This window comes from Coptis chinensis, chromosome 7, assembly GCF_015680905.1.
Source record: "Coptis chinensis isolate HL-2020 chromosome 7, ASM1568090v1, whole genome shotgun sequence".
Lineage (NCBI taxonomy): Eukaryota > Viridiplantae > Streptophyta > Magnoliopsida > Ranunculales > Ranunculaceae > Coptis > Coptis chinensis.
In genome coordinates this window covers 38,464,722-38,487,584 of record NC_141462.1, presented here as the reverse complement: position 1 = coordinate 38,487,584, position 22,863 = coordinate 38,464,722, and the positions used below count along the sequence as shown (strand labels likewise).

At 34.9% G+C, this 22,863-nt stretch overlaps 3 protein-coding genes across 4 annotated transcripts; 2 read left to right on the top strand and 1 right to left on the bottom strand.

Moving 5' to 3' along the window:
* The first annotated feature begins 9,313 nt into the window (after nucleotides 1-9,313).
* Nucleotides 9,314-11,304, top strand: LOC147487451 (S-adenosylmethionine synthase 1). Its single transcript, XM_086571275.1, has 2 exons — nucleotides 9,314-9,519; nucleotides 9,862-11,304. The coding sequence occupies exon 2, from the start codon at nucleotides 9,862-9,864 to the stop codon at nucleotides 11,035-11,037; it is 1,176 nt and encodes a 391-aa protein (XP_086427401.1). The 5' UTR covers nucleotides 9,314-9,519; the 3' UTR covers nucleotides 11,038-11,304.
* LOC147487450 (Thioredoxin superfamily protein) lies at nucleotides 10,243-13,957 on the bottom strand. The gene is made up of 3 exons (XM_086571278.1): nucleotides 13,811-13,957; nucleotides 13,704-13,729; nucleotides 10,243-11,922 (listed from the first exon to the last, which is right to left on the bottom strand). Exons 1-3 carry the CDS (start codon nucleotides 13,955-13,957, stop codon nucleotides 11,703-11,705), a joined length of 393 nt encoding a protein of 130 aa, XP_086427404.1. The 3' UTR covers nucleotides 10,243-11,702.
* A 124-nt stretch (nucleotides 13,958-14,081) lies between these two features.
* Nucleotides 14,082-22,622, top strand: LOC147487449 (vacuolar acid trehalase). 2 transcript variants are annotated; one of them, XM_086571276.1, is made up of 8 exons: nucleotides 14,082-14,262; nucleotides 15,004-15,077; nucleotides 20,379-20,420; nucleotides 20,827-20,868; nucleotides 21,031-21,114; nucleotides 21,655-21,742; nucleotides 22,150-22,247; nucleotides 22,337-22,622. In XM_086571276.1, exons 1-8 carry the CDS (start codon nucleotides 14,082-14,084, stop codon nucleotides 22,361-22,363), a joined length of 636 nt encoding a protein of 211 aa, XP_086427402.1. In that variant the 3' UTR covers nucleotides 22,364-22,622. The 2 variants fall into 2 exon arrangements, with proteins under 2 accessions (XP_086427402.1, XP_086427403.1); XM_086571277.1 differs by lacking the exon at nucleotides 20,827-20,868.
* Nucleotides 22,623-22,863: the final 241 nt, after the last annotated feature.

The following is a 22,863-nucleotide window of genomic DNA, read 5'->3' as shown; positions in this document are numbered from 1 at the left end:
AACATAGCTTAAATTATGACGATGGGGTATGTACTTGAAAGTAAAACCTATTTTCATTGCCGGAAGGGTCTCTGTATTTAAGCCATTTGGAGCATAGGTATTGCCGTATTGACAACAGAGGAAATATCGAATCCTTCTCATATTCCATTAGGGTGTAGTGAAACTAACTAACATGGTGTTTCGAAGGACACATGTGCTTATTATTAGCTTAGTCTAATTGGAAACAAGAATGTTAATTGTTAATACTGGGTGATAACTAAGATTAGATTGTGTAAAAATAGTAGTTAAAACATTACTAAATTATGCATATCAAGTTATTATAATACTCTCAAATATCATGTGATAAATTGGAGTAATTGTGTTCTCCACTCTTGCTCGTACGTATTTAAATGCTTGTCTAGACTAAACAACTATTAACTAACAAGAGAGTAATATTTTAGGCTATGAAAACATGTTGTAAATATGCTAAAACAATAGATTTAATGATGAGAAGAGAATATAGAGAGGGGCAATCCACCACACGATTCAATTGACTATTAATTTAGTCATCGAATCGCTTTTCTTGATCCCTAGTTAACAACCTACATCTCTATAGTTATTGTTACACTAGTATGAGAGTTTAGCACCCCACAAATCTCTTTGATAGGGTTTCTAATATTTAGCCCTTTGTTATGAGTTATATCTCTAGAAACTCACAACAAATGACTTGAAACTCTATTGCAAAAACAATGAAGAACTAAGAACTAATCATCCTCACATGGCTTCATAAACCCCCTCTAATAGAGGTTTAGCCTTGTTTCATTATATGTTTTAAACTAAAAAAATAAGATAAAGACATTAAAATAAAGATAAGAATTGAAATTGAACTAAAGCTTTATTGAAGAAGGTTTAATGGAGGCTATAAGAATAAACCCTAATTACTTAACCCCCACTAGAAGAGGAATATTAAGTTTAGCCTTAACCCTCTTTAGATAGGAGAGGATTTTCGTGTATGGGCAAAAAAGAGGGACTTTGGGCCTCTAATATGAGCCCAAAGTCCATTAGGTTAAGTCTAAAGGGCCTACTGTTGTTAGAAATGACTTCAGTGCCATTTTCATCCACTTTTATAGCTCTGATTCGGAGCCGGTCGTTTTGACATAAAGTAGGCCCAATTCCAAGGCCCGAGTCCAAAAATACACCCATTTGAAGTTCTGTTAACTTTTCTATTCTTTTTCTACCCAAATTGACTTTGACTTTCCATCTTTGACTGCGTTTGAAAAGACTTTTTCTTCTTGATTCTTGGGTTTTAAACATAGAACTCTTATAGCAATCATCTTGACTCGTTTTCCATACAAAATGACATCTTTAAGCACATAAACAACTTCAAGACCTGAAATACACAAAAAAACATAAACTATATTAATTCTTATTTATTATAAACATAATTGACCTAAATGTAATACTATTAAGGGGGTTTAAAATACATTTTTAGGTGCTTATCACTGGGTTAATTTGAGAAATGAAAATTATAAGAAGATTGTACTCTACAAGAGATTGCACATATGCTAAAACACAATCATAGGCCTACATGATATACTCAAATGTTTAGGCAGGTGAATTGGAATATGAAGTCGAGCCTTGAATTATACAAGCCTCAAATCTACAGTAACAGTTGCATGCATTTCATGTTCTTGTTAATCTCCCAAATGGTAGATGACTTAATACAATAAGCAAAGTCAATAAGAAAAGTAATTCAGAATGCCAATAATTATAAGGTCCATTGATAAGAGCCCAAAACTGTAGTTTTAACCCTATAACAGACATACTTTTAGACCAATTATGTGAGAAATAATTAAGAGTTAACACCGACATTCGTGTTTTATGCATTTCGGGCTTCAAAGTCCATTATGTGCAGAAATGTGCCACTTTAGCGAGATAAAGGAGCAAAGGTCGGTTACTAAGGAGTTCCGTGATTAAAGGCCAAGATTCAATAAGACAAAGCCTTTCTAAAGCCCGGTCAAAAGCTGAAAAGTCGACGCGGGCAGAAACAGCACACAAAGTCAGCAAAACTTCCGAAGGCCATATCTTTGGACTCAGACCTCGGAATGGGGCCTACCTTATGTCAAAACGACCGGCTCGGAAAGAGCTTTCCAATGGTCTAAGCCATGATCCAATCAGAGGAGGATAAGTAGACGAAAAGTCTGTTGAAGCCAACTGCAGCTGAAGAGGCCTTTTTGGACTAAAAGAATTGGGTTTTGGGCCTGATTCTCTGGCCCAAAACATGGCTCCAAGCCCATGCCCGATTTTTGGATCTGAAAGTATAAAAACAAAAGCTTAGCTCTTTGTTAATGGTAGATTTTTTAGTAGAGAATAGTAGATTTTTAGGTTAGAAAATAAAGGAGCTTAGAATAGAAAGTAGCCATTAGAATAGCTTCTAGATCTAGATTTAATTGTTTTAATTAAGTTTAATTTCAAATCCAATTCTTGTTTTAGATTAAACTATTAGAATCATTACTCTTAATTAGTTTGATTAATAAAATAGCTAGTTGTTAAATTTCGATTCTTGTCATTTACATTTGTGTTAGATCTGATTCATTTACTACTTGTTATTCAATTCTTAGTCATTAATTAGATTTTAATTATTGTTTAATTTAGATTAGTAAATTTCAATTCTTTATATCATGTTTAGTTTAACTTTAATCGGAAATGATTGCGTAATGATTCTCGGCTAAACCTCCATTAGAGGGGTTGAGAAGCCTTGATGAAAGCTTGATTCGACTATCGTAGAATCATCGTAATTTCCTTTCCACTCTAGAAACGATTAGTTCACCATGAGAATGGGTTTAATCGTTCACATGCTAGTTATGAATTGGTAGGAATGCCATGTGTAATTAGGGATTAGGAAGAACCAATTGTTTCTGCGGGCGATTCAATTCGGATTACGACGATTAAATTCGTTAATAGATTAAGTCGAAGTTAAGGTGGAATCAATCCCCCTCTAACTCCTTATCATCGAATCAACGTAGCATTCCCTTAGTTATTTTGATAACCGACTAGTTGTATCTTGTGGGTAGTTGTATCGTAGTCTAGTTGCCTTTTCGTAAATCTCTCATTAGACCTTAAGTAGAGTACTTATACTTAGAAAACACAACATGCGGAAGGACTAGGAGTGGAACGAATCACTCTACTCCACTATATCTCATAGAATTAAGAGTAGAAATCTTTGATAAGCATATAGGATCATAAATAGTTTTAGTTTACTTACGTTTTGAGTTTCATCGTTCATTTCGTAGGTAAGCTATTCATTTTATCTTTATCATCCATGACCATCATCTTATGGGTACCCGTAGGGGCTAGGGCCATAGGTTATTGGTACTTAATTTTTTTTTTTGCTAAAGACCAGTACTTAATTTGATATTTGCTAATGTTTTATTTTAAAATAAAGGTTTTCATAAAGATACCACAAATTTTACCAAGGGCAAAATTTTCTAATTATGAACAAACAAACCTTTAAAAGTGATAAAGACGCCACCATCTTGCCTTTACCAAAAAAAAAAAAAAAAAAAACAAACAAACAAACAACGCTACGCTTTTTGCCTCCACTACTATCTCCCCATGCTCTCCTTCGTCTTTCTTTCTTAGGCTCTATTTCAATTGAAAGAAAACAAGAAAATAGTTTTCATTTATGTGTGGAGAAAGAACAAAATAATATTTTAATGAATTAAAAAGTTGTTGATGTCTTCCAAATAAGCTCAAATAAATATCACGAATGTTTTGCCCAACATGTTTAAACCGAGATTCACCTCCAATATATGGTAGCAGTCAAATTGTCATTGATAATAATTTGTAATATTTTATAGACAATGCGATTCTTCTGAGAAATTAGTTGAGTGAGAAATAGATGGGGAGAAGATATTGTTGTTGTTACAACAACGATAATTATAACAATGACAATGATGATCGATTGGATGTTAGAGAGAGGTGGAAGAAAAGTAGTGGTGTCTTTAACTATTAGAGGGCACATTTGTTTTTAGTTAGAAAAGTGGTGCTCTTGGTAAAATTTGTAGTATCTTTGTGACGACCCTAAAATAATTGTGCTTCCATAGCTAAATTTGGATTTTCTTTTACAAAAAATTGGTTCCAAGGCCCATTTTGGATTCAAAACAACTCTAGAGGACAAAGTTTTTTTTTATAATGACTCACAAAACCATTTTCATCATTGAAATAGCTCATGAACCCAATTTCTTGATTTTAATAACCCTCAAGGACAAAATAAGTTGGCCCGGTTCATTTTATATTTCTTAAATACCACTTTTACCCTTTCATGTTAATAAACAAAATTACGAGTGAGAAAACCCAAAACTCCTTTCTTCTCCAACCGACCAGACTCTTTGATTCATGACGCACCTTATCAAACTACAAATCAAATCTCTTCAATAGTACTCATTTCGATTACCAATTCGTTATCTTTAAGTTATTGATCGTTTTAGGTTACTTGTTAACAATCAATCATCTTTATTTTCTCTTTCAGAGATTTTGATTATAGGGTCTGAAAGGTATGTAGACCGTGTAAATCTTGAAGTCGGACGTGTAAATCTAACAATCAATACATCTACAAGGTGGATCTTTAGCTCAAATAGCCAAGCATTTTGGAGATATCCAAAGAAGATGGTGGTTCAAATCCACCAAGATCCTCTAATTTTTTAACGTTAATCAAACAAGGAATCAAGTATCAAGTGTGTAATTCAGTTCCAAAAAAAGTTCATAATTCAAAAAAAGTTCATAGTTGTTGAGGTATGAACAATCATTGTTTATAGTTCAATAGGGGTATGAACAACGATTGTTCATAGTCCAATAGGTGTTCTCATTGATCCTGCCTCATATTGTTGATGTATGAACAATCATTGTTCATAGGGGTATGAACAATGATTGTTCATAGTTCAATAGGTGTGAACAATGATTGTTCATAGTTCAAGATTGTTCATAGTCAATATGGGTATGAACAATGATTGTTCAGTGTGAACAATGATTCTTCTTTGTCCAATAAGTATGAACAATGATTGTTCATTTTTTACTGTTGAACACGTATTGTTCATATCTGTTTTTGGTATGAACAATCACTGTTTACATCTGTTTTGGGTTCATATTTTTTTTGGGTATAAACACGTATTGTTCATACCTAAAGTAGGTATGAATAATCAATGTTCATATATGTTTTTGGTATGAATATTTATTGTTCATATCTATTTTGAGTAAATATCTTTTTTGACTAATGGTTATTTCTTATGTTTTTTGAAGAACAATCGCTTGGTTAGATGAAATTTTACAAATACAGGGTGTTCTAGTTGAAGATCTTTTATAAGTGTTCATACTCCAATAAGTGTTTTTACTGATCGTACATTATGTCGAGGTATGAACATAAACATTGATTGTTCATACCCCAAATAGATATGAACAATCATTGTTCATACTCCAATATGTGTTATTACTGATCATACATTATATTGAGGTATGAACAATCATTGTTCATACTATATACACTAGGTCGTTTCGGTTGGGCCAGACCACTTATTATCAGTGGTGGAGCTAGGGGGCTAGGTACACCTCGGCTCACCCTCAACTTCTTAAAAAAAAAGTTTTTTTTTTTAGATAATACTCAAAAAAAGTAACTACCATATATATGAATACGGTTTTGTTACTAAAACCTCACCGTAACTGACCAAAATAAAAATCCATTTCCCCTAACTAACGTGAGAAAGCTCATGATCTCTAATTTTATGTATTTTGAGAAACAACATTTTTGGCAAGTGTTTTTCTTTGTTTGGAAAAACAAAAGAGATGAAAGAGAAAAAAAGAGTAATAACACTCTCAACTCTCAAGTCTCCGTCCCAATAACTCATATGTATATTTATTAGTATGTTTTCTAAACCTTAATTCCCCAATCTCTTATTTTTTTAGTTTTTTGTTAATGAATTTTATTAATTATAATTCAATTTTGTATGTAATGAATTCGATCTATCGAGCGGTTACTCGAGTCCATTACAATTTTAATTTGTTGCATAAATTTTTTTGATTGTCAATTGTAGTGAATTTATTACTTTTGAATCTACTTAAGGCAGTGATTGGAATTTCGGGATTGAATGAAAATGAAAACAATTAAAATAAACGCTAAAGTGACGACAAAAAAAATGTACTAGCAGTGTCTAAACATGTACAGTTTAAAACAATGGTGGGATCATAAACCATGTTGACGCAACAAGCTAGCTTGAAAATCCAAATTTTGTTTACCCACTATAGATTTTTGACAAATCGGAAACATGGGAATTATATTCCCAATCTAGAATTTGTAAACGCTTTGTAAGTCTATAACACCATTTTTTGCTATTAATATCAATTACTTTTTAGCCAAAAAAAAATGTCTAAACATTGTACAATATTCTTTATTGTGCCCTAAGTGCTTATGTTTTTTCCTAATGCCTTTTGGACTATTTTCCTTACAATTCCAAAGAATTCATTGCTTTTTTTCATTTGTGGAATTTTAAAGTGGTTTTCATAAGCATATATATTTGTAAGAAGCATATATTTGTAGGCACTTTTTTTCCCAAGTTCTTAATTTTCCAAAGCTAAATGTCTGTGTATTTATTTATTTTCTCCTAAATCATTTCATTAAGCAATCTAGTCTTTTGTAATTCCAAAATTTACATGTCTTTTGTGATGGGATTCGAATTTTTTTTTTTTTTTTTTTTTTTTTTTTTTTTTAAAAATATGCAAGGGAAAACAAAAATTCTACAAATTGGGTGTTATCTTATTTTAGTTTTTTTTTATAGTGACTAGTTGTGGCTCACCCTCACCCAATTTTCGGTCTCCTGCTTATTAGTTCACATTAAGAATATACTTGACATTTCATTTACCCAAATCGTTTTTAATTTTGGGTTACGAGTATATTTTAACTTTCATCTCCCCGGCAAGTGATTAAAAAAAAATATGTCCTTACAAGTTAGTTTCTTTCCCGATCTGTTTCTTTTAAGGCTAAATCATATTATGTATGAGCTTTGTTACTTAGCTATAAAGAAGCCCACTAACTACTACTCATTGTGTAAGTTTACCCACTCAACTCACCAACTTCAGAACTTTTCCATGTTAGTCCATGATGGTGGACTCACCTACCTACCTTCTCCACCAACATTATGTCATGCTACTCTTTTCGAGGAAGATATTGAGAATGACTTGTTCCTACTTTGTCGATGGGGACAGTGTATCTTCAACTTCATTCCTTTTTCTTCCCTTAATTTTCCCGATCGGAGTATTGGCCTACGTTTTCGTCACACAGGCACACTGCTTTTTCAAACAACTTGCTTGCAGACATACTTCACGTGGGCAAAACACGTGCAAAGCATTAATCCATACCGTTGATCCTTCTCATACTTTGAATCTCCAAATGTTCCGACGGCCAGGATGAAAGTATATAGACTCACGTGGGATGATAACAACTTTGTGATCAATGATCATTGTGTCGAAGAATGCTACGTAGTACAAATTTTCACTAATAACACGTGTTGCATTTCTAATATAGTTACAAAATTATTTTGGCACAGGTGGCTTGTGTGATTGCACATATAAAAGATTATTAGAAGAGTTCCCTTATTAGAATAGTAAAGGAATTAAAGCTTAATGGAAATTTGACAGACTTTCCAAAGTTCATTGGAACCAATGATTTAAAAGACAAAATCAGTACAAATCAGTATTAATTGGGCTCAATGTAAGTACAGAGTAGTTCAATGCTAATATCAAATTCAACCATCACTTTGTTGAGATGCATTTGGGGTTGGTGAGTTTGAACAGACTTATAACTCGCAATCAAATTTGTCCAGCGTTAAAGTCAAGAATTCCATCAGTAACCTAGATAAGTTTAGAACTATTCTAAGTTTTTAAGCACAACTCCACAATAATTTTTTTAACATTTCCAATTAAAGAAAATTGATAATTCCAATCTTGAATGTCCAATATCGCTAAGAAGCTTAAGATAGCAACAAACCAAATTATTTTAGGCTGTGTTTGGTGTTAGTAACCATAATTCTATAAAAATGACATAATGGAAATTGATTTCCCTAGAGATGAATTATTAAGAAAAGAGAAGAGTTCTAGAGACATATTTTATCTTGACACGTAAACAAATTCAAAATCGTTAGGGTATTTATAAATTTCAGATTATGTTAATATTTTGTATATATGATCTTCTAACTATTCTAAACATTGTCACAAATAATTAAAAAAATAAAAAATTATAAACTTGCCAAATATACTTAACAATTTATAAAATTTGACTAATTCTAGACTGTTTATTTTCACCATTTTTAATACTATATTTGGCAAGTTTAGAAAATTTTAATTTTTTTGATTATTTGTGACAATGTTTATAATAGTTAAGAGATCATATATACAAAATATTAGCATAATCTGAAACTTCTAAATACCCTAATAATTTTGAATTTGTTTACGTGTCAAGATAAAATATGTCCTTAGAACCCCTCCCTTAAGAAAATTGGTATACATTTTTCTTGCTGATGTAATGAAACAACTGTACCACTCTGAATTTTATGAATGCCATTTAGCAAATACAGTAAGCTTAGATGGCTGGATCGGATGTAACATTTTTAGTAAAATGTACATACCGTACTACAAAATATCAGGATGTATGTATTTATCGATATTCAATTTATCGATATGTATTGTGGATATATTTTCTTCTTTAGGGATATTTGATATTGTTTAACATATAAATATCGTGTATATATATAAAATATCATGAACATTATTTATATTTATTTGAAATATAATCGTAAATATTAAATAAAATTGTTACATATACAAAATATCTTAAAATATTATCGAAATATCACCGATATTTACAGTCGTATATATCTCTAAACATATCATGATATTTATATATTTGAAATTTGAAATCTGAATAAATATCGACAAATATCACTATATATATTTTGTACTATGAAATGTAGTACAATAAATTATTTCTCGAATAGAAATTGTAATGCAACAACCAAATCGCCTGTACTCAGATCGCTTAAATTCCAACCACACAAAATTTCTACTAATTATTTGACAACCATTTTTTTTTATCGAGACGCAACCATATATCTATAGTATCTAGTAATTCATCAGCAACAATTACAAAATGGACTCGTGAACCTGCCCCACAACAATCGTAAGAAAGTGAGACTTGGCTAGATGCATCTATTGCTTTATTTTGACTTTGTAGAGTTGTATAGAGACTAGAGACTAGAGACTATAATAGAAAGAAATGTGAAGTTGTTGGTAGGAAGAAAAAACAAGTAAAAAGAGCGAGTCAGACGTATTTGCGTCTGTATTCAACGTACACCTACTTCTTCGGACTCCTATAAATACCTTCCTTTCTTCCTTTCGTAAAACTCGTTCCACATCTCTCTCTCTTCACACTCTGATTTATTCATTTCTCTCCAGATCCCCTCTTTCTCTCTCTCTCTCAACTTCGCTTCACCTGAGGTATGTCCCAATACCGTATTATAGATCTGATTTATTTTAATCTATAATCTTAGATCTGGCATTTCTTTGTTTTAGATCTAGATCTGTGGTTTGTTAATACAGATCTTGTTTTTCTTTTTGTTTACATATAATCGGATCTACCTAAATAATGTTATTTAACTTATTTACATTTACATATATATATATATATATCAAATGAATTTATAACAATGGATAGGACATTACAAAGCTGAAGATTGGAAATCGTTTTATGTTAGTAAGATTAGTGGGTGTAGAAGTTTTTAGTGATTTGCAATGTTAAAATGATAATGACATATTGTTCTTGTTTGGTGAAATTTATAGATGGAAACTTTCCTATTCACATCTGAATCTGTCAATGAGGGACACCCAGACAAGCTTTGCGACCAAGTTTCCGATGCCATCCTTGATGCTTGCTTAGAGCAGGACCCTGAGAGCAAGGTTGCTTGTGAGACTTGCACGAAGACGAACATGGTTATGGTCTTTGGTGAGATTACTACCAAGGCTAATGTTAACTATGAGAAGATTGTTCGTGATACCTGCAGAGGTATTGGATTTGTATCAGCCGATGTTGGTCTTGATGCTGACAACTGCAAGGTTCTTGTTAACATTGAACAACAGAGTCCCGATATTGCTCAGGGTGTCCACGGTCATCTCACGAAGAAGCCTGAGGAGATTGGAGCTGGTGACCAGGGGCATATGTTTGGATATGCCACTGATGAAACCCCAGAGTTGATGCCCCTCACCCATGTTCTTGCCACCCAGCTTGGTGCTAAGTTGACCGAAGTGCGCAAGAATGGAACATGTGCGTGGTTGAGGCCCGACGGGAAGACACAAGTGACCGTTGAGTACCTGAATGAAGATGGTGCTATGGTCCCTGTCAGGGTCCACACTGTTTTGATCTCAACCCAACACGACGAGACTGTCACAAATGACCAGATTGCCAAGGATTTGAAGGAGCATGTGATCAAACCAGTCATCCCAGCCAAGTACCTTGATGACAAGACCATCTTTCACCTCAACCCATCAGGTCGTTTTGTCATTGGAGGACCTCATGGAGATGCAGGACTTACCGGAAGGAAGATCATTATTGATACTTATGGTGGGTGGGGTGCTCATGGAGGTGGTGCTTTCTCAGGCAAGGATCCAACAAAGGTTGACCGCAGTGGTGCTTACATTGTTAGGCAGGCCGCCAAGAGTATAGTGGCATCAGGTCTTGCACGCCGTTGCATTGTTCAAGTTTCTTATGCTATTGGTGTACCTGAACCACTGTCCGTGTTTGTGAATAGTTACAAGACGGGGACAATCCCAGATAGGGATATATTGGCTCTAATTAAGGAGAACTTTGACTTCAGGCCTGGCATGATGGCCATTAACCTCGACTTGAAAAGAGGAGGCAACTTCAGGTTCCAGAAAACCGCAGCATATGGGCACTTTGGCCGTGAAGATCCTGATTTCACCTGGGAGACTGTCAAGCCCCTCAAGTACAACAAGGCTTGATTGGTTATCCCAGCATCCTTTGATGGAAGATAAACCACCTTATATTCTTACAATTTGTTTTGAAGCATAATTTCATGGATCTCTGTTAACAGAGTAAAATAGAAAAGGGCGAGAGTAGCCTGTCAGTGAGGAATGAGGATAGTAGTGGCTTAAGTAGTCTGTATTGCTGTTGTTTGTGTCTGTGTTTGTCATTTTACCGTGTATTTTTCTCGTTGCCTTCAAGGAAATGTTCAACCCACCAACTTGATTGGTTGGGATTTCATTTTATCACATTTATGCCATTTAGTTGATAAATCATAAATGTTTATCTGTTTCCTCGTACTGGTTCAATAGTCTTTGATATTAGTTAACGATATTGGTGATCAATTTTTATTTGCTTGGCAGGAGTGAGGGTGTATCGCACCAAAAAGTTATCTCTTATGCCAGTGCACCCATGCACCCTGAGCATACTAGACAATTATACTAAACGTCCTCAATTATATTTATATACAGAGACAGCAATTGGAAGAGAATAATATTATGATCACTGATCTAAAAGTACAAAGTCACAGAACAATGTTCGTGAAAGGCGTATGAACACCTTATATATAGTTTACAAACTTCGGGAATTTAGAGTCTCCCACAGAATCTCAAATTGGACAATCATCCACAAAATGGTATGCATCTTAGGAGTGCAACCAAAGTCGATCATGCAGCCTTTCTTCTCCAGCACCAATCATCTCATCAACTCTTTCGCCATCTCTGAAGAAATGAAAAGTTGGGGTGTAACGTATTTGCTGAGTGGTTTCTGGACATTCATCTATGTCAGCATATATAAAAGAGAGCTTTGGAAAATTGTTGCTGAACTGGCAAAACTTGGGAAGAATTTGGCTGCACACCTGGCACCTGAAAACATGTTCAAATAATTAAAATACCTCATTTGGCAATTTCATGGAATAACAAACATATTTTCCAAATTCCAAATGTTACAGTAGAACTGTAGAAGCATGCCTGTGAACCCTATTGCTGCATCTACTTCCTAGGGCTATCTACAAGAGTCCTCTTTAAGAATTACATTATGTTTGCCATATTCTTTGCTTAGTTTCCCTTGTTTCACCAAAGATACCCCATTGCCCCAAAAAAAAATGTTGCATACCTTCCTAATAACAAATGGCGTTCCACAGACAAATTTTAGAGGAATACTCCCTCATGTTCAGTGTTGAATGACTTTGGGGGATCCTTCACTAAACCCCTATCCACATTCCGTACAATCTAAAGACCAAAATGAACAGCGCGCTTGCCAAAGAAAGAGTGAATTACAGTATGATTGACAGATACAACATCCGACAAAGATGAAAAAATCACCAATTTTTTCCCCTCTACCTAGAGTTGTCTATGCTCAGAATGCGTTCCCGAAAGAAGGCTGAAATGGAAGAAACTTGAGAACCCCCAAACACCCACAAGGAAAAATAAAAAGATAACTGTGTAGTCTTACTAGAGTACAATTTGCCCTGTGCCTCTATGGGTACATCATTTCATGTAATGTCACAAACACACGATTATACAATAGGCCTCTCCATCAAAAAGATGTCAAAGAAATATTTGTTGTATCCAGATAATTACAAATTTTCTTTCCTTGAATTGGTTACAGGATGCATAAAATTTCAGTGTACAAAATGGTTGAAGAATCTGAACTGTACAGGATACTAATAAGTAATAACATAGGCTATGATGATTGAGGGAATATGGATAAGTGAGAGAGGCACCCATATGACTGACTAATGGACTTCTCTGCCAATCAAAGAGATGTCAAAAGTGCTCTTACTTCCCAAATCAATTCTCTTCAAGAAGTTTCCATAGTTAATTGGATTCTCGACCCAATTGGCAGAAACGCCTACTACAAGATTAGAATATAGATCTCTTTATCAAAAAAGATGTCTTCCTTTACGAAGTCATTTCAACTCATTGGTGCAGTAATGATTGGACAATCTCGTGAGAGTAATTCCGGGTTATCACCAAGTGACAAATATGGATTTTCCATCAAAACTTTCTCTTTTGTCTGAATGCCTCACTTGCTATATTACACAACCCCCCCACCCCCACAACAACTGAACAACCACAACCCCATCTGCCTTTTTTCAAGGATAGGTAACAAGACAAGATGAAAAGTCAACGAATAATTTCCAATTTTATCCAGCTAAACAAAAACCATGATGATTGAAGTATGTGACACATGTAAGGATGCAACAACCATTATGGATGGTTCAGAACAATTTCCTCTAGAATAATGCTAATTCCAAAGTTTGAACAACTTCTCCAACTTAATGAATTTTGCATCACTGTCATGTCAAAGTTAACCAAAAATAATCTAAACACAACTTCTGGTGCTGGTGCTAAACAACAATTGTGTGTCATTCCTTTCAATCCTTTGCATATCAAATCATTCTATGCAAATCAAATAACACATATTTGAGTACCATGTAGCCATTCTTAGTTTCGGGGCTTCTGGAAAAAAGAAAATGCTGTACATTCAATTTTTATTAGACCATTCTCAATGCAAGGTGACTTCTTATTAGTAGCCTAATTAAGGGCATACAGCAAGCTCGACCCTAGCTTAAAAATGCTTCAATTCTAACTTAACAATCTAAAACATTAAACACAAACAATCATATAAAGTAAGTACATACCAAGATGCCCCATAATTGATAACCGCCTGCAAACCAAAAACAATAAACAGTTACAAAACAAAACAAAACAAAATCCAATTCTAGAACATAAAGTTTTAACAACTTACAGGAGTCTTACAAGACTTGATACTTTCCATGATTTCTAAAAACTTTTGGTCACTTGAAGCACTTTTTAAGTTAGCATGCCTATTTACTGGAAGTATCAAACCCGTTCCCTCTAATCCCTTTCCCTTCTCTTCACTCCTTCCCCACATTTCTTTCCTTTTTCAACTAAACCAACTCCAAATACTTATATATGGGCTTAATGGGCCAAGCCCATTTAGTTATTTTTGGCAAAACTGTTAATACAGTTATTGAGGATAATGAGAAAAACTAGCCATGGCTTATACTACTAGTGTCCTCACGTTTACTTCTTCTTTAAAATCTTCTTCATATTTAACATGCCCTTTAATTTGTATTGAAACTTTTACTAGAGTTTTACGGACTTGTACATTTCGTTTGGGTCGAGGTAGACACAACAACTTGACACTCAAGCATGTTTGTAAAGCTTCTGTTGAAGGTATGATTTAGTCTTCTTTATTTACAAAGTTTGACATTTCTATTATTGTTTATATGCTGGCTTGTTAAACTTAGATTATTATGACCAACTTCTTTAGTTATTGTTTAAGACTCTAAGGTTTAGCCACTGTCTAGTTGGATGGCAGTATGGCACCAATAGCCACAATGTGGAAGTTGTAATGGTATTCTTATGGCATTTAGCATTGGTTTAAGAATTAAGATTAAGATGATAATCGTAGGATACTTTGTTTCCAATTACAGTTTCATTGTTAAAGTCAACCAATAGATACAGTTTCATTACCACCTATTACAGAAGGAAGATATATAGAAATAACTCGCAGTGTATGGTGACCCATCATATGAGGAAGGAACACTCTTATAATGATATAATCCCTCGTCTCGTTTTCCTGTTTTTACTGATTAAGCTTTTCCGTACAAGGAGTTTATGCCATTTCAAACAACTTTTGGATATAACCTGATTCTTCTGTAAAAGTGAGTTTCACTTGATGTTAAGATATATATAAACACCATACATCTACTGAAAATTTTCAATGACGTTATCCTAAACCACCAGTATATACTTGTGCAAGTTCACGTAGCAACTATTTCCATGTTGCATCATGCTGCATTGGTAGCCCTGTGAGCTACTATAGTACTTGATTTTCTCGAGGTTTTTTGGATGTTTGTTGCTTGTATCTTTCTTATTTTTGTTTATTTTAACATGTTATGTATTATGCTGCAGGAGCTCCTAGTGAGGTACTTGAAGATTCAAAGTTTGTTCCTTTGAATGCTGATGATCCTCAATATGGCCCGCCAGTAAGTTCCTGATTGTTTTCTTTAAACTACAACCTAAGAAACATATATAAGAGGCAAGCAGAAGAACTATAGATAGCCTTTTGTATTCCTGCCAGCTATGAGACTTTCAGTTTCTTGGTCTTATAGGTTCATGTCACCCTTTATCTACAACCTTAACTGACATGTATACCTTATATATATATATATATATATATATATATGGGGAGGGATAGAGCTACATTCTAGCCACATTGTAAACGGATCTAAGCAAAATCGTGGACATAAAAGTTGAATTAAGGGTTGAATTTTTGTAGATAGTATCTCCCCACCATGGAAAACATGCTCACAAAAATTCAGCTCATTCAAATAAGTCTAACCTTAGAACATGCTCACAAAAGTTTTGGACCATTAGATGAAAAGTTCAAAAATAAACACGAATTTTTACATGGTTAGACATATCCAAATATTATAATTTTTTGTGAGAATGATCTTCATGGTAGGGGGATCATCTCTACAAAAAACCAAGTCTTAATTCATTTATATGTCGAAAATGTGGCTATAATGTGCGCATAAGAATGTGGCTGATGCGGACATCAGTATAGTCAAAGCCCATGGGTTGTGAGCCCGCTAGTTTAGTTATTCTATTTTAGTTGTTGACACGTGTCGTGTTACTATTGGTTTATAGTTTTTAGGATTAGTATAAATAACGGGCTTGTAATTAGGGTTTTAGAGAGTTGTGTTATTGAGAATATTTGAGAGAGAAATAAAAATTTGTTTTAGTTTTAGTTGTTTTGTTTAATTCAAGAGTAGATTTGATAAACTGAAGCTTCCGTCAGTTTAATCTATATTATTTGGTATCGGAGCACGAATCGTTCCTGAGTAAAATCCAATTTTCCTTTTTCTTATTTGTTTTAATTTTTATGTTTTCCGTTCATCAAGATCGTTTCACTTAAACATCGTTTATCGGGGAACACTATTCACGAATTACTGTTCACCCTAAAATTAGTTTTTTGTCTTTGTCTTCTTTCAAGATCAAAGTTTTAATTTTTATGTCGTATATCAAGAAACCAGAGATGGAACACCTAGAAAAAAATTATCAGGGTTTGAATGCCAAGTTTGAAGCTATGCAGGAAATCTTGAATGCACTTCTAGCTGCCCAACAACAAAATTTTAGGGTTTCTCCAGAAGTTAATTTACCTTTTCAGCAGCAGTCACAGGTTCCACCATTAATGGCGCCTTTTCAGAGTTTTCAGACACCGCCAGTTTCTATGCCATTCGGCTATTATCTAGATCTTTATCAGCAGCAGATGATGTATCAGGGTTGTTCTCCTTATTATCAGTCAAGGAACCCTAGTCAATATCATTATATTCCTCCTTATGCGCCAAACCCGAATTTGGGATATGCGCCTCAATCATTCTGTCCACAGCAAGAGGTTTCTCGTCTGCTCCAACGCCGCAGGGTCTTGAAGTGGTGGGTGCGCCTATTGTGACTACAATACTCTCGCCTCCTACCTTGGTCACTACTACTGCACCAGCAGACACTACAATAATTCCAGCACTCACAGATACTATCTTGCTAGAACATGTTGCAGACCAGTACCAACTACTGCGTCCTTTTGATGTTCAGTTTGGTCACTCGACTCCTCACCCAGATCTTACTGATACAGTTGCAACAGTCGGCCAGAAATGGGTTGAACAATGGCTCTAGCATGACCATCCAGTCGAGGTTCCTCCATTAGTTCATGAACCTTTTAATCACGTGTGTCATGTTTTGAGCGTGATAACAAACAAAATCAACAAGTTCATCACCTTCCATTGCAACAAAGACGTCCTGCTGACTAGATCTATGAAGGTCTTGTTCATCCAACTCAGCAAACACAACGTGGTGGTTATATTGATCCTTTTCTAACCAATTTTTAACCAATTTTGAGAAGGTTTTTGCTCGCAGCCACAAAACACTTCAACGCATATTTCGTGACTTCCAGTATTCGTTGTGTTTCAAGAAAGGAGTACTAGTAGCATTGTGGTATCATGTTATTTGTTTGAGCCGATATTTGGGCAAGATTCGAGGTCGAATTCCTCAGAACCTCTGGAGGGTGACGTATACAAGTTTGAAGAGCTTTTGCATATTGGTGGGTTTTTATGTCAACAAGTTTGTGGACAAGCTTCTTCAACATGGGGAGATTGATGCGGACATCAGTATGGTCAAAGCCCATGGGTTGTGAGCCCACTAGTTTAGTTATTCTATTTTAGTTGTTGACACGTGTCGTGTTACTATTGATTTATAGTTTTTAGGATTAGTATAAATAACGGGCTTGTAATTAGGTTCTAGAGAGTTGTGTTATTGAGAATATTTCAGAGAGAAATAAAGATTTGTTTTAGTTTTAGTTGTTTTGTTTAATTCAAGAGTAGATTTGATAAACTGAAGCTTCCGCCAGTTTAATCTACATCAGTGGCTCTATCCCTCCCCCATATATATATATATATATATGCATTGTCTTTTGCACATGGATTGACATTATAATGGTTCCCTGTTTGTCGGTATGTAATGAACTTATCTTTGTAAAATATATTGTAACTTGTTTTCCTTCTCTTTGGAATGATTGAAATCATTTAGGGCGCCCATAGAATAGCTTTGGGAGTCATTATCTTGGGAGTTGCGATCAATCCACTAGATGGTCTTTGCCATTCCGCTTCGAACTTGTGTGGTTTGAAGATGCGTTCTCTGTGCAGAAAATTGAAGAGTGGTGGTTTTTGTTAGTTATTAATGGATTTCGTAGTTATGTTTGGTGGTGTAGGATTAGAGAATTGAAAACCAAGTTGAGGGCTTGGAATAAGGAAGTAATCGAGAGAGTAGATTTGTTTATAAAGTCCAAAGTTCAAGAGATTGATGAGTTAGAAAGGAACGAAGAGAGCTCCTCTCTCTCTCTCTCTCTCGATGAAGAGGTGCACATTGCTTGTCTCAAAAGTAATCTTTATGCTCTACTAAGGAAGGAAGAAATCAATTGGACACATAATTATTGAGTTAGGTATGTTAAAGAAGGGGAAGTAGTACCTTTTTTCCCCTTAAGTATGATAATGCAAGGAGTAAACTCTGTTAATAAGCTGGTGTGGTGCTTAATGGCAAGAGGTAAGTGATTGGAGGGTTATAATATATTGCAAACTTTTATGAGTCTTTGTACTTAGAAGACCCTCTTGTTAAAACTGGGATGGATGGCATGGAGTTCGAGTTAATTCCTACGGAGCAAGTGACTAGATTAGAAATTCCGATCGATTAGAATGAAGTCTTGGCCGCGATTAATGAAGTTAGGGGTGACAGAGTACCAGGGCGCGATGGTTTTCCAATGCTTGTAATCAGGAAATGTTGGAAGACATTGAGAGATGACTTAATGGTTGTGGTACTCGAATTTCAGGAATCAGCTTCTTTAGATTGGAGGAATTAATCGACCTTTATTATCCTCATTCTTAAGAAGGGGGGTGTGTTATTTCAAAAAGACTACAGGCACATTAGCTTGGTTTGTGGTATTTATAAGGTGTTCTCTAAGGTGTTGGCTACTAGACTTAGAGGGGTTGTACCATCTGTTTTGTCGTGTCACCAAAGCGCCTCTGTTTGTGGAAGACAGATATTAGATGGCCCTCTTATTGCCAATGAGTGTTTAGATGCTCGTCTCAAGATGAAAATGAACGGACTACTTTGTAAAGTGGACATCACGAAGGCGTGTGATCATGTAAACTGGTTTTTTCTGGGCTACCTCATGGCTAGGATGGGATATGGAGAAAAAATTCAGAAGTTGGATTAAAAGTTGTATACCTTCACCCTCCTTTCCAGTTCTTGTGGAAGGTTCGCTGGATGGGTTCATTAACAATCAGCGGGGTTTAAGGCAGGGAGATCCCGTATCCGCATTCTTGTTTTACATATTTATGGAAGCTCTTAGTTGGTTACTCTCTATAGCTGAGGTATGCGTTTCGTTAAAGGTTTTAGACCGTCTTCAAATGGTCCAAAAGTTGCTATTCTACAGTTTGCTAATAACATGTTTTTGTTGGATGCTTCAGTGTCTCAGCTCGTTGTCATTAAGTCGCCTAATGATTTCAGAGGTTCTTCAGGTCTGAAAGTATGTATATGAGTCTGTTTGAAGTTGAGCAAGGTCGATAATATGCAGAAATTGACTAGAATGTGCAATACGTTCACTGCCTTGTTGCTACTTTGGATGCGGTAAGAGGGTGTGGAATCCGGTAATTAAAACTATTCAAAGAAAGTTTGGGGGTGGCAATGTATTTTTCTATGTAAAGGTGCAAGGCTTATACTTGTACAAAGTGTTATAGCAAATCTACTCATTTATTATGTTTCTTTGTGATTATAGTTTTTTCCATGGAGTTCTGACTGGAGAAAATAATGTTCAACCTGTTGATCTGTCTGCAAGACTGTAACTTTGTCCCTTTCAAATGGTTTGGGAAAGTTCCCACCATTGGAAGTAAGGTTCTTATCTGGTCTCCAGTGCTTAGAGGCACCCTTACAGCTGGAAATCTATTACATAGGGGTACCAACGTCACAGTACATCAGTCACACCAGTATGCTCTTTGTGCCATATCTTGCACGAGACCACCAAATTACTTATTCCTAAATTGTTCTTTTGTGCTAGAATTGAGGACGGGTTTTATGCAGCGGACTCAAGTTGCCTTTCCTTGCATTGCACCAGTCAACATACTGGTACAATAGTTACTCCTGACCAAAGATTAGAGAAAGAGCTTTCGGGGTGAAACTCTGGAAACCCAGGCCTAATATATACTGTCATTTGCCTACTGTGGTAAACGAGAAATATTCGTCGCATCCTTAGAAACAAGGTATTAGGCCATGCTTGCTTAGAAGTGAAGTCGGTCTTTTGGTACTGGGTGTTTCTAACTAAGGGAAAGATGAAACTACGTACATGTTTAAGCATCTGGGTTTTAATGTCTAAGCATTTCGTTCTTTGTAAGGTTTGAGTTGATCTAGGTTACGTGTTTCTATGTATCGCTGATGGGGAAGTCCTCTCCCACCTCCGCACTTTGATTGGTGTGGCCTAAAATTTAATTATCGGAAAATAAATAAATAAAAAAAATAAAATGAAGAAGTTTTGGGAGTTCATTTTGTAAGGTTTTGCAAGGTTGACTACTTTATATTAAAAGGGATTGTATTGTCTAACAACGTATTTGTTTTCTTTCAGTTTGTATTAGCATTTCCATCCTGTGACAAGTGTAAATAAACCAGGATGTTTTCTGCCCCCTTTCCTCACTTGGTTTCTTTCTTTATCACATGTACTTATAGTCAAATTTTATCGTCTGTAGGCTTTACTGCTTTTGGGATTTGGTTTGGAGGAAACAACCAAGGTACTTCATAAGAGTTTATACCAGTCCACTTCTCTCTTCAATGCATGTAGCAGAAATTAAAACGAAATATATCTACTACAACCTGCAAGTTCTTCAAGTGAAGTTGGTTTTGTTTTACAAAGATTTTGCCGCAGTAATTAATCTTTCATCAATCATGCACACAATTAGCGTGTTTGTTGATGAGGTTGTCTGTGCTTGTATAGATGTATGAAAAAATAAAGACAGTATGCCAGAATACTTCTACTTATCTCCGAACAGTGTTGGTACTCTTTAACTAGTTAGTAATATAGATGTTGTCGTGGAGGAAGATAGTAGTGACGAAAAGTGTAGTTGATATTCTTTTTGGAGGATTAAAATGATTTTAAAAAAGCTTAGTGTAGCTAAATCGACAGTTTTACTGATGCAGATACAAGAACTATTGAAACAGCTAGATGGAGAGTTTTTAAAGGTAATTTTGAAGAGTATGTTTAGGGGATGTTCATCCTTGATCCTTCCATACTTTATTTTTTGCCAATTAGATCAGAATTTCACATGTACATGTATATTTAGATTTATTAGTTAGGCTTGGTTTCCTGCTTTCTGGTTGAGTTTAATATACCATTTGCTCCAGATTATTCATTGTACTGAAGACATGATTACTCGTTCACTTTGGGAAGCAATGCATACTCAACAATCGGAGTTGGACATAGAGAAGGTAAAACTTTTCGATAATTTTAGAGGCTATTTATCTAACGAAGTATTTTCAAATTACATATTTATCTTCTTCATGTCTACCATTTTCATTTCCTCCAGAAAAGCACACCTATGCAGTTACCTTTTGGCTGCAAATTAAGATTTCATCTCGACAACAGATCATTATTGCTCAACTATTTTTAATGGCTAATTATCTATATATTTAACCATTTCCAAATTAATATATCTTCTTCATGTCTACCCTTTCCATTTCTTTTAAAGAAGCACACCTATGCAGTTACCTTTTGGCTGTAAATTAAGAATTCATCTTGACCAGAAATCGTTATTATTTATTTCCATATTAATAATTTAATAGTTATTGACTTCTGCTTTCTTATTTATTCACATACTCAAATTTGTTAGAACATTTGAGCAGTGACTTTAGTGTGAGACACATCCCTAATAATGGTTCCGTAATTAAAAGCAAGAAGAATGTACACTATATATGAACTTTTGAATGCTTCATTTGTTTTAAAAGTATATAGTATCCACCTCTTTGCAGATTGCAAAATCACCTCCTAGAATTTGCTTCTTATCTGGTCTGACTGGGGAGGAGATGATGATGTTCATTGATGCATTTCCCGAAACTGGTAAAGAATATACACCTTTCTATTCACTTATAAGTACTTATAATATGATAAGTAATTCTATTGAGCATTGTTATGAACTTAATACTGAGATGCTCCAATCCATTCATGGCCTGGTCTAAGCTTTTTTCGCTTTTGGATTCCTTTTCTCAAATCCTTTCTCTGTTATCTTGCACATTGGAACTTCCCTCTTTCTTTAGTTTTATTGAAGTGGCCTGAACTTTGGATGCTTTGTGGAAGGGGCATTCCCTGAAAGCTATATTTGCTTTAAGATCTTTACTTCAGTGAATGTTGAAACAAAATGTATGAATAAAGATAAGAAGGTAGTAGAAGGAACAATATCATAGATTTAGATAGAATTGTGATGCGCCATGACCAATGTAAGATTTAAATCAACGTTCTTGGTACAGGTTTAGAACTTGCTGTATTTGCCGCACTTGTTCCTAACAATGCAGATAAGTTGTTACAGGAGTTGATCGAAGAAATTATGGGGGACCATGAAATGGTGGTAAGCTGTGCTATATTAACGCTTAAATGTGAATTCGGTCAAATGCTCTGAGTTACACCCTTCATTACAATTTGTGAACTTCAATGCAGATTGCAAGAGAGTCAGGCTCAACATAGACACCTCCAAATGGATTCTTGAATCATTAAGAGTTAGTTTGTTTTGACCACATAAGTCTTCAAAGGAGATGATGCAGATTGACGATGATCCACATGCTTTTATTTCAAGATCTCAAGATGCAGTGTGGTTCTTGCTAAAAGGTTCACCAATCAATTGATTTATTTGTTTTGTGTGTTTATAACGATCAAACTAATTTATTTTAAAACAAACAGAAGGTTTTAGCAATTAGAACTTGTGTATATTTCCTTTAAATCTTAATTCTTCTTGTGTTATAAACTAACAAACTAAAACACAAAACTGATTATAACTAATGAGAAGAAATCTCTGTTTCTCTGAAACAAGAGCCTGTTTTTCTTGTTCTTCCTTCATATCCCTCTTACAATCCTTTCTCTCTTTTTAACCAGACCGGATCCAAGAGATTTGCTCTACTCTTAACCCTACACGTGTTCCCATCCTACTATACTTAAGTTGTTACAATTACTTAACTCTCCTTACTAAC

Bases quoted from the DNA above. Each gene is read 5' to 3' on its own strand.
- LOC147487450 (XM_086571278.1), bottom strand. From the start codon at position 13,957: ATGTGGGGAAGGAGTGAAGAGAAGGGAAAGGGATTAGAGGGAACGGGT. The intron at 13,730-13,810 runs GTAAGTTGTTAA...TTTGGTTTGCAG, and splicing joins TCAAGTCTTGTAAGACTCCT to GCGGTTATCAATTATGGGGC. The intron at 11,923-13,703 runs GTATGTACTTAC...ACATGTTTTCAG, and splicing joins ATCAATTATGGGGCATCTTG to GTGCCAGGTGTGCAGCCAAA.
- LOC147487449 (XM_086571276.1), top strand. From the start codon at position 14,082: ATGGCTTATACTACTAGTGTCCTCACGTTTACTTCTTCTTTAAAATCT. The intron at 15,078-20,378 runs GTAAGTTCCTGA...TATCGTCTGTAG, and splicing joins ATCCTCAATATGGCCCGCCA to GCTTTACTGCTTTTGGGATT. The intron at 20,421-20,826 runs GTACTTCATAAG...TTACTGATGCAG, and splicing joins GTTTGGAGGAAACAACCAAG to ATACAAGAACTATTGAAACA.
- LOC147487451 (XM_086571275.1), top strand. From the start codon at position 9,862: ATGGAAACTTTCCTATTCACATCTGAATCTGTCAATGAGGGACACCCA.